The 11,713-nt window shown below is 43.3% G+C and overlaps 1 protein-coding gene across 1 annotated transcript; it reads right to left on the minus strand.

The window, feature by feature from the left end:
- Window positions 1–3,357: 3,357 nt before the first annotated feature.
- On the minus strand, window positions 3,358–11,461 carry DLEU7 (deleted in lymphocytic leukemia 7). Its single transcript, XM_015851993.3, has 2 exons — window positions 10,979–11,461; window positions 3,358–3,620 (listed from the first exon to the last, which is right to left on the minus strand). The coding sequence occupies exons 1-2, from the start codon at window positions 11,459–11,461 to the stop codon at window positions 3,417–3,419; spliced, it is 687 nt and encodes a 228-aa protein (XP_015707479.2). The 3' UTR covers window positions 3,358–3,416.
- Between the last annotated feature and the right edge of the window lie 252 nt (window positions 11,462–11,713).

The following is an 11,713-nucleotide window of genomic DNA, read 5'->3' on the forward strand; positions in this document are numbered from 1 at the left end:
ACTATCTAAGATTAAAAGTAAGTTTTCAGGTTGACAGTAACACGTGAGCTGGTGACATAGCTACCACTGAGCAAGGGCAGCTATTGGTTCTTATGCACCATCCTTGCTTCCCATGTTGGAGGCAGGAATGGACATTTCGGGTTGTTCTTTCCAATGTTCTGATTTTCACCCACCATGTAGCAGAGGACATATTGCAGAGAGCAGCTCAAAGTTGTTTGCTGTGCAGGAATCCACCACAAGGCCAGGCAAGCTGTGAATCCCCACCCCAGAGGTATGTCAGATGTTAATATCTTCTACTGTGCTTCATCTTGATTAAGGCGTGATGAAATGGGGCCTCGAGCCTCAAACGTGCCAGAGGGTAACCTGATATAAATGTGCAGCTGCACTGATCTCTTGAAAGGGGTGAGCTGCACATTTTGCAATTAGGGTGAGCTAATTGTATGCACACAGGCAGTTGCCACAGCTCAGCTGATGGGTGGCAACGTATTAAACCACAGTAACATGAGCGCTTTGAGTCATGAAACCAAACTCAAAGTGTTTGCAGATTCAGAGCCTGAGAAACCATTGCTCTCTGGTTTAGTAGCGCCGTCATCTTGAAGACAAGAAAAGGGACTGAAAACCTGTGCTGTGCAGTCAGATGCAAGATGACGTTTCCCAAGGGATTCTTAAATTTCTAGCCAGAATTTCAAAGAATTTAACAATGTTTTCTTTTTAAATGACCTTGACTAAAAATATTCGTTTTAAGTGGGAATGTTTGGGAAAGAAAGAGTTCTGGAAATTTTCAGCATAAACAGTGATTCTCGTAAAATAACATGGAGAGTAATATTCAGAAGACCAAAATTTCCCCTAAGTCTCTGGGTCTTGTGCTTCTTACCTGCTAGGTCTCTCTTCAGGCCTAGAGCCATCCATTCGGGAACCTGTCCAGTTTGGTGCAACTGGGGACTGACTTTTTTCTTCCAGATGTAATGTAGTTTTAATATACAGCACTTGCTAGTTTCTTAGAAGCTTGAAGAGAAAATCACATGCCAAATACTTTTGTACCCCTGTACTTGGGCATTAATTTTCTGTGCACGTGCATGCAACCGGGCAAAGAGTGTTGAAATCAGCCTGATGGGTTTTTTCAGAGCTCTCCTGATGCCAACCATGTTAGCAACCTTGATGAGGTCTCCCTGATGAGACCTTGATAGCATAGCTCTAATTCTGACCCTAGAGAAGCCAATGGGATTTTGCTTTTGATCTTCTTTAGATCAGGACTGCCATGTACTGGAATAGATGAAAGTGAGGGGTGCAGTGAGTTCTTATGAAAGCTTTTCTTTTAAATGACTTTTTAATGGTACTAAAGATAAAAATGTTAGTGTTCAGGGCTAATGCTCTGCTGAAGGAATGCAAGCACTGGAATATAGTGTTTGTGCATGAGAGCAGAAGTCAAAGCAGTAGAAACAACTGTAGAAATCCAGAATGTGTCTTGCTCAGTTTTAGTGGCTCAGGATTACAGCAGGTGGCCATCACATCAAAGCATGGTGATGGCACTCCTTTGTGGAGCATAAGGCAGGAAGACCTCAGAGTTGGAGCTTCCTTTCATTCAAAGTCCCTCCCCCAGCATCTCTGTTGCCCATGAATCTCTCCTCCAAGGGGTCAACTTGAGGAAAATGGCTACAAGGCTCATTTCACAAGACTTTTCCAGGCTTTCATCCCTTTGCTGTGAAGGATGGTGCCAATGACAGCAGATACCAGATCACCAATACTGATGCAGGGAGGCAGGTAATACCTTTGTGTGAATCCTGTTTTGAGCTCCTTGGTTTGTTTGCTTCTTGCTTTTGGGCTCAGAGTTACCCTGGAAATCACATTTCAGCAAACACTGCTGTATTCTTTTACTGAGAAAACCCTCTTTTCCTTTTCCTTTGGGAGATGGAGTCACATTTAAAAGAAAAAAAAAGAGAAAGAGAGAGAGATATCTTGTTCTGACTCAAACTTCATGGTTTTTCTTCCTACATCTAAATGAATTCCAAGCCGTGACATACCCCTGGGTTTCAACCTAGGGCATTTTTCTGCATTCACACTAAGAACCAGTGAATAAGTGTTTCGAGGTAGCCTTAATTATAGCTATGAGAATGACACCAGTGTAACATTTGAAGTGTGAAAATATAAAATATGGCAAATCAATCAGAGTATGGAAGCGCACGCGGAAAGTATTCCGCTGATGATGTTCGTGATCACTCATTAAAATAAAATAAAATGAAATAAAATAAAATAAAATAAAATAAAATAAAATAAAATAAAATAAAATAAAATAAAATAAAATAAAATAAAAAAGAGAGAAGAAAAAAAATCACACGTGGAAATTCACTCCTCCAGCCAATGGAAAGAGATACTTTTCTATCTCATGGTCTACAGAATTCCCTCACCTACTATCCAAATCACAGTTAAAAGGAGCTTAATTTATCCCTTAAAAAAAAAAAAAAAAAAAGAGAGAGAAAAGTTTTACAAGCCGTTATTCCTGCTCAGCAATCACACAGACATTAAATCTTATTGCAAAAAGAGGGGGGGAATGCCTCTTTTCAGCAATACAGCTGCAGCTGTTTGACAGAAGTAAGTGACTTCATAAACCCTCCTGATTTGGCAGTAGGAGAGCAGAATTTTATGCTGTCTGCTACTCAGTCACAGGGGCTGAGAAAGCTCTGCAAAGCAATCTTCACAAATGTTTCACCTCAGTTTATAAATACCTTTGCTTCACCGTGTTAATGCCTCTTTTGCTTTGCTTTCCATTCACCTCTACTGGATCATCTACCGAGGCCTTTTATGGCTTTAAAGCAATTGATCCCACAGGTCCCACATATTTTTTTCTTCTCTTTTTCTTTACTCAGTGGAAGATATCGCACCTTCACCTTTCCATTGATTTGTTGGCTGACTAAGGGAAAACGTAATAAAGATTTAGCAGGCTGTCTTTATTTGCAGTGTAATCAGGCTGTATACCTCCTCTTGAAGTGTTCCATGCTTAAACACTATATTTTCTCTGTCTCTACCAAGTGTCCACTCCATAAAGAATTACTTGGAAATGTATTTTCCTGAGTTGCGATGAAAATATAAAGATTTCTGATGGTTGTCGTATCAGCCTCTACCATTCTGTCTTCATTTTGAAACCTTATTATTTGAGAATCTATTCCTGTTGCTCCAGAGAAACTTCTGGAGATGATCCCAGCTCCCATTCCTATGACTTCGTTGTGAGTTTGATATGAGAAGGTTGTTCAATAGTTTACAGCAATATCGTCTCCATTGGGAAGTCTCCATTAGTGTAAAGTCAGCGGGAACTCTCGCTACAGTAAACATCTCCAGGATTCACCTTTCAAGTTATCTGTGATTGTTACAGGACTGTTACAGCTCATGTGCAATACAAGTTCCTTGGCCAATCTGCTGTTTCACACTGCCAGATTTTGCAGGATTTGTCTCAGAGCAGATCGGGCTGGGATATGGGATTCTGAGGGGAAAACTGCCAGCGAACAAATGTGCTTCTCGATGATCATCTTCAGACACTGGTGTGCTTCATGCAAGTCTTTCTCAAATTGCTGTCCCTCTCTTTGTAAAGCCATGTGACTACAGATGTTTCTAAACTCAATGCTATCCTAAAAATAAAAGCAAAAAGAAGCGGGTGAAAAATAACTCTCCCCTGAGTTTTCCAGGCATGATTTTCTTGACATAAGCTTCCTAACTATGCACGTTCATCTCTGATTTAGTGTGAAACATCTTTAGTTTTGAGATACATGTAGTGTAACCACTAAATGCCGCTGCAAACTCACTTGGCAGAAATCCTTGGGTAGCTGTTTCACCTATTCACTCTTAAGGGTCATTTGCCTTCCACAGGCGTCAGTGATTTTTTTTTTTTTTAAGTTCTGTTTCTTCCAGACAGAGCTTTAGTAGCTGTCCTCAGCAATTCATCTTCCCCTACACTGACAGGCAAGGATAGGACCTCAGGTAAATGTTATACCCAAACATCTCCTGAGAGCTCTCAGTGGCTCCCATGGGCACAATGTGACAGCAGTCCTCTGAAACACCACTTCTGTGTGGTGTCCTTCATCTGTGAGGTGACTGGGATCACCAGTGAGACAGGAGATCCTGATTAGCTCTGCTGGTTGTGCATCACAATGAAGCATGAAGACTTCCCAGTCCCTCTGATGTATCAAGGTCTGGAGCTGAGATGTGCTTTGATAACAATTTCACTGCTGGGGAAAATGCATTTCTTGACCCATTCCAGCCAACCTCACAAACTGCAACTCACAGAACATTCTGCCTGCTGGTTTCCCCTGAAAGATCAGTACTGCTGATGGCTGTGGGACCTTGTCTTGCAGGGGCAACCAGTGCTAGACCATTGTGTTCTAAATCAGAGACAAGTGTGCATAGTCAGAAAGTTGCACATTTGGAAGTGAAGAGGACAAAACATCTTCAGGCAGTAGGATCAGCCTCTGCCAGCCTAAAATGGATGTACAAATGTGGTCTCAGTCAGAGCCTCTGCCTTCCCAAAGTCCCCCACACGATGAACTCATCTAGATAAACTGCAAGGAACAGAGGAGCCTTCTCCCGTGGCTTATGGCACACACCAGATTTTAGCACCTCTTACCTCCTACGCTTGATGTATTTACTCTTCTAGTTAGTGGCAGCCTGTGCTTTTAGCTGAGAGGAAATTGAGTTTTAGGGTTATTCTTAAAAGCATGCAGGTTTAGACTTACGGTGGGTTTTGCCTTTGTTATTAAAAGAAACAAAGAAACCAGCTTTTAAAACTCCCTGTCACCCAGACAATCCCAGCTTCATAATGGCAGCAGCAAAAAGGATTTGCAGTTGAAGAATTGAAATGTGGGCTAATATCGAAAACAGTGCTGCGTGGTTACCCCAGCCAGCAAGCAGAAGGCAATCAGTGTGGAAATTTCTGAACTAGCCATCCGATACCATTCTTGGGCCCTTAGGTATTGTACAATAGCAGTTGTGGGTCTGCTCTGAGCAAGGTGAACTCATCGCTCTGGCACACCCTGTGCTGAAATCCAGGGAGTCCTGAGTCAGGAGGTTAGCTGAAAAGCAGCCTTTTACACATATATTTCCAAAGTTTCCTTTTTCAGAAAGATTTTGATGTTTCCTTTGAAGGTCACCTTTCAAATCTGTTCTGTAAAGTTGCCTTAGGTATAAAATCCTTACTCAAATATATTAAGAGGTCAAATAAATTGCACTAAGTAAACAAGCTCTCTTTGCTCGCTTTTGCAGGTGTCCAGCACATGGAAGCTTTAGGATACATGACAGGGAATAAAAACTTGACTTATCTCTCCTTTCAGTAGAAGTAGATCATAACTAACTGGAGCAAGTTTCAGACCAAAAATTCTTTCCGTTTTAACTTCAGGAAGTAGGGCCCTTGTGAGCTGAGCTGATAGTAAGCAGCAGTTCGCGTGGTATTTTGCCATTTAAGAGATGCTAACAAGAATATCTGCAGAGATCTGAAGTGTTTTCAATTGCAGGACAGGAGCGGATCCTCCCTGCAGTTTTCATTTGTCAAGATTCATATGTTTAGACAGATGAGTTAATAAAGAACCTCCCCCAGAACGAAAACACCATGGCCTACTAGTTTCAAGGCTCTCTAATTTATGGCTTAAAATTTTCCACTGCTCTGAGTCTGTTTCATGAAGTTGTCACTCAGTGGTAGGCTGAAGTTTCAGGATGTTTCTGATGGCCCAGCTTTTATTTTTGAACCTTAATGTAAAATTGATACTATCCACAAACTCGCTTCAAGTGAATGAAGAGGCCACTTTAATAAAGGCTCCTTTGGAGAAGATACAAACTGCTCGCTTCCATCTTTGATTTTACTCTGAAACGCCGACCTGACCCATCAAACATATTCCTACAGCTGGCTCTAACAGACAGCTGCCTTTTCCTTTTGCACGCTCAGATTTTAGACCCTGGCCCACTGCCAACCCTCAACATTTTTTCCTTAATCTCCACGCTCCCTTACGGATAAAATTTCCACTGAAGGCAGAGTGGCAGCGGTGCTGCCCTGGTCCAGGTGCTGGATGCTCTCCATGGTCAGCAGGCCAAAATCTGGGAGTTGGGATGGGAGTGCCGGAGCTCCTGATGCCCATTCCTGGTAACTCAGCACCTCCACCCACACTGACCTATTTTATATGTCTCTAGAATAGTATCTCAGGATGGCTCAGCCTCTGGAGGAATAAAATGCTCGTGTAGGAAATGATGTGAAAGTCAGGGACAGCTTCCTCCTGGAGGTTCTTCACACAGTCAGAGGGGAGAACAGGAGCAGTTTACCAGACCCAGATTAAATGCCTGTCATCCTAAAGGATGGACTGAAAATGGAATTGCCTCCTTCTCTCTGGTGACTCTAAAAGTAAAGTGGCTTGAGCTGAGCACACCCAGCAAAGATGCCATGAAGCCTTCACTGGGTAGATGAAGGGTGAATGGTCTGTAGCACAAGTCCTGTGAGAAGCAGCTGAGGAAATAAGGATTGTTTAGTCTGGAGAAGAGGAGGCTCAGGTGAGATCTTTTTGCTCCCCACAAAACCCTGAAGGGAGGATGTGACAAGGTAGGGATTGGCCACTTCTCCCAAGCAACAGCGATAGGACAAGAGGTGTTAGCATTAAGTTGCACCAGGGGAGGTTCAGGTTGGATATTAGGAAACATTTCTTCTTAGAAAGAGCAGTGAGGCACTGGCACAGGCTGCCCAGGGAGGTGGTGGAGTCACCGTCCCTGGAGGTGTTCAAGAATCATTTAGAAGTGGCACTGAGGGATGTGGTTAGTGGGTATGGTAGGGATGAGTTGATATTTGGACAAGATGATCTTAGAGGTCTTTCCCAACCTTAACAATTCTATGGTTTTATGAGCCCTGCCTCTTGTCACTACCCATCTCATCTTCTAAAACTATTGCAGTTGGAAGAGTTCTCTTAAACCGTGTATCATCAAAAATGCTGGAGTTGTTAATAAGTTCTCGTAAAGTTTCTATTTCTGAAGAAAAAATAATCCCACAATCCCCTAGTGTAGTTCATTCTGCGGTTTGCTGTTGTAAAGACTCTTTCTAACACAGCAGGTGCAGATGCATGCGGCGTGCAGCACTATCGGATTAATAAAATTGAACTGCATAAGCATATTTCCTCTGAGCTTCCAGAAAGATCTTGGAGGCAATTCTTCACTTGAAAAACTTCAGATCGCTCATTTGTCAGTATTTAAAGAAAAAAAAATCCACCGAAACAAGTATTAATGCCTACGGCTTGCAAATAACTTTATGGAAGGTGAAGCAATCTTTTCCAGGATCAGCCTTCATATCAATTACTTTAAAAAATGAGTTCTCAAACCTATTAGGTCCAGGAACAACTTCATAATATCAGTGGCTGCAAAATGAGAAACGTGCATGCTGGCACATTTGTTCAGTCCATGGTGGCAAATGAGGAGTCTGCTGCTGTTTTATGCGAATTCTAATGAAAACAATTTATCTCGTTTCCGTCACCCCTGAGCCATTATTTATGAATCAGCCTTCAGATCTCTCACAGAGGGAAGAACTAGTCACTTTGGCACTGAGAACCCATCTCCGATTTGTTTTCGGAAATCAACAACCAGAAAACAAGCTTGTTAAGTACCAATAGAGATGTCACTGAGCCACAGCCATCCCTTCCATATTCCTCCCCCAGAACATGCAGATCCCCCCAGTGTGGAGTCTTGTCCTTGTTCTGTGCCTTTGTTAGCTGTCCTGCAGAAAGCAGGCTATCTCTGGGTCTCCAGTTCACATGGCCAGAGTGAGTGATGCCTGATTCTGTGCCATTGTTTGGCCTGCAGTGGACTTGTGGTTTCCCTTTTGTCTAAATAGATGGGCCTAAATACAGTAGGAAAACAGAACAAGCAACCAGCGCTGCTGCTTGTCTTTGTGCTACCACTCAAGCCCTGGTGAAGAGACTTGCTCCTGGTACAAATGGAGTGCCACTAGACTAACCTCACAGCAGCTGCACTGTTTCACCTCAGTGGGAGATACAGGGCAAGGGAACTGTGGTAAACTTGCACCTCTGCTGATGCTACCCTAGACCCCCACCTTCTTCCTCCTCATCCAGCAGAGCAGCAGTACAGCAGCACATGGGCAGGAGAAGCTTGCACTGTCAGAAGCTTTTTTTTTATTATCCCTCCCTGCCAATCTGGCACTTTTTAGGGACAGTGTTTTCTTTTCCCCTTTAAAGAAAATACCATGACTGTTTTGCAAACGGGACGGCTATTTTAACTTCTTAGTATGATTTATATTCCACTCCCTGCTGGCTGCCATTGAAATTGGCCCAGTCCAATTCGCTCCACGTTTCTGATTTAGTACCGTTTGAACGACCCTTCGGTAACTCCAGCAAAGGAGACAGGATGTTATCAAAAAGCTGGAGTAATGCATAGCTGCACCTGAGCACAGCCAGGGCAAGCCACACACTGCTATTTTGGGAAAGTTTTCTACCTTTTATTTTTCCTTTTCAAATGCACTCAAATTGCTGCTTAAAATACAGAATCTCTCACTCTGTTAAAAAAGGGGAAAAAAAAAAAAAAGGCTGTTCTGTTCACCTTGGCAGTGTGTAATTACAGGAGAGAGAAAATGTGGTGGTTATTACAGGGCGTCTTTGTGAAGGTATTAGGCGCTAGGAGTTTGCCTGTGGGTGCCGATGCCAACAATCAGCCAGGTGGGCAATGGGATGATGCAGCCAGCTGGATCCTGAGGTGAGGGGAAAGGGGCCCCCTGCCCATCCCATCTTCACACACACTGTTTGACTGAGCAAACTTTGTGGCGGTACTGCATACAAAACCAGTGATTACACTCTGAGTCACTAGCAAAAGACTTTGAATTCCTGCAAACATGTCCCTTTTCATCAGAAATTAACACACAGTTTTTAATTGCTGAGGAAATGCACTGTCTAACACACAGTGGAACTCAGCAGAGGGTATTTCCAGTACTCACAGGCACTTAAGTTTTGTCGTTCCCATTCCTCAAATCTAAATTTTCTTCAGTCTTTTGTCTGCCTATGTTGATGCCATTGTATAGGAAAATTTTTATCAGTACCAATACTTCAAAAAGAAACTGAAGAACAGACAGAGAACATACGAGAAACAAGGAAGTCAGGATTGCCAAGAGAGACCAGAAAGACTTAACTGTACCAAGAAATAAAAAGTACCAAATACTGATTGTGTGTGATTGTCTCTGGGCCATAAAGCCAAAATCTTCCTTCAAAAAACAGTGAGTGGAAGGACACGTTACCAAGGGCTGCCATGTTGAAGGGATTTTGGCCAACTCATTTGCCAAGAGCTTATTTATAAGGGTTTGTTCATGTGAATTTATGAAGAGGTTATAATATAAATGGATCCCTTGAAATCCAATTTGCTTCAAAATCAAATCTGCAACAGTGAAATTACTTGCAGCTAAAGGGGTCAGTTATCCGTGACACAGAGTCTGTAGAAACCTAGCACAGAATTTATGTAACCTTCCTGTAAAACGGAAGGGGGGAAATGTCCCAGAGCTCAGTGGGTCATGATAATGGGTTTTCAATGAAGAAAAAACTAACTTAGCTTCAAGTGCAATAGGAAAATCAGAATCCAAAGTAAACTATATTCCCAGTGGTATCTAAAAACATACATTCACACAAGCAATATTAAGGTAGTTTTGGGAAAGAATAGGAAGAAAATAAAACGTTCCTTGAGACGGCTGTATTTTATCAAACCAACTTTTGTTTATACAGAAATAAACTGCATTAATTTTAAATTATAAGCATTGAAGCAATCCTGCTGTAAAATTTGTATTACAGAAGTCAAAACTATCTTTTCACTCTCATTTTTGAAGTGTGTTGTCTAACAATTTTGGCTGATTTTTAACACGCTCATGGGTAGCTTCTATTATCAACCCTACCACCTCTGGGCAATTTGGATCCAAATCTTCAACATTTGCTTCTGGCTCTTGGTGATTGCACTTATCATTGAGTTGTATCTTGACTCGAGATAACTCAGATGTGATTTTTCACAGACTATGAGCAATCACAAAGCAAGTCAGACCCAGCACACTGGTCTTGCACACTGCAAGATGCTATCTTCACATCTCAAATTCATCAGCAATATACTGAGAAACCCAGTCTTAATTTGTTTTTCCCTACAAAAAATCAACCATCATATCAGACTATGTGGCTACTTCTTTGTCACTTCCCTATCCTTCATCTTCCCATACTGTGGTGGTCTACTCTGGGAAGACTAGTATAAAGGAAAAAGAGCATATTTTAATTGTATCTCAACTTGCCCGATGGTTGGAGACAACTACTAACGGAGTTTGTGTGGTATGCATCTTCGCTACTAAGGGCTGGCTAAGAACTGCAGTCTTGTTCTACGTGGTACACCCAAGGCTCATCCTAAGGTAAGCTTTGAGGCAGTGCCAATGTCATCTGACTTGGAGTGAGACATATCGGACTGCTTAACCAACCCCTAAAACCATGACTTACAAGTTCACACCTAAGCTTTCTCTTAATTTTCTTCATGTATTAATATGCATAGTCATTGCATTTATTGGAAAACCCTCAGGAAAATGTTTGTTGGGTCTCATATGCTGGATGTATGGTGTACAATTGTGCCATGGGCTCTGCTGGGCAGTCACATTCCTTTGGTAGGTTACTGGTCATCTCTGCATCTTGTGCTGTTCTTTGGCTCATTTAGGGAAATTTAAGCACTAACTTTTGGAAGATCTCAGAGTAATATTTCCAGGTTACCCAGTGTGAAAGCAAACCAAAAAGTGCTTTTGTCACCTGAATCCTTGTGATGCAACTACACCGAACTATCAGTACCTCATCAACTGTATTGCAGGCTATAGGTTTAGATGAAAATTAGTGGACATGACACTTCCAGTCCACAGGGCAAAACCCAGCACATGCAGTTACCAGTGCAGTCAGCAGCTCCTTTGCAAAAAGCCCCAAAAACAAGTTATTGTTTTTTGTCCCTTACTTACTTTTGGGTGGAGAGGAAAAGAATGCTGCTGTACAAGAGGGAGCAGGAAGGTCTGCTCTACTGTTACAAGCTGGGTGGTTGCATCCACTACTCGGGACAGCTTGCTGCACAGAGCCTTCTCTCGCAGTGTCTCAGGCCTCTCCAACCTGAGTTGCAACCGCTGCTGTGGCCTGGGCTCCCCTAGGCTGAGGGGAGTTGGGTCTCCACTCTCCTCTTCTTCCTCTAGACTTCTCCCTGGGGCTTTTCTCTCCTTCTCCAGCTCCCGTGCCCAGCCAAGCCTAACCACCTCAGTTTTCCTTCCTGGGCTGAGCCGGGCTGAGCCATGCTGGCCAGTGCCATCACTTTGGTCCTGGAAAGGCTGTGAGGGGCTGCAGGGTGGGTGAGGGGCTGCATCATCTTCCCTGCCTCCCCACACTGCCTGGAGTGTGCGGAGAGCCTCTGCCTGGTGCTCGAGGGACTGGAGCAGAATAGCCACACCAGCCATCAGCCTCCTTCCCCCCACAGTCCTGACTGCAGCCTCTTAAGCCCTGTTGTGCCCCTTCCCTCCTCCGTATCTCTCATCCCATGGTGGGTGGCTGCTGACCCTGTCCCACCCCAGGTTTATTTTGGCAGATTTGGGGGAGGTTTGCACATCCCCAGCTGGGTGCAGAGCAGGGCGTGGTGTAAATCCCTCCACCATTTCCACTGGGACCAGCCTTGCCAGGCCTGGCCCATCCACAGTTTAGCCTCAGCCCTT

Source organism: Coturnix japonica, chromosome 1 (assembly GCF_054131305.1).
Source record: "Coturnix japonica strain WE chromosome 1, WE-NBRP24, whole genome shotgun sequence".
Classification (NCBI taxonomy): Eukaryota; Metazoa; Chordata; class Aves; order Galliformes; family Phasianidae; genus Coturnix; species Coturnix japonica.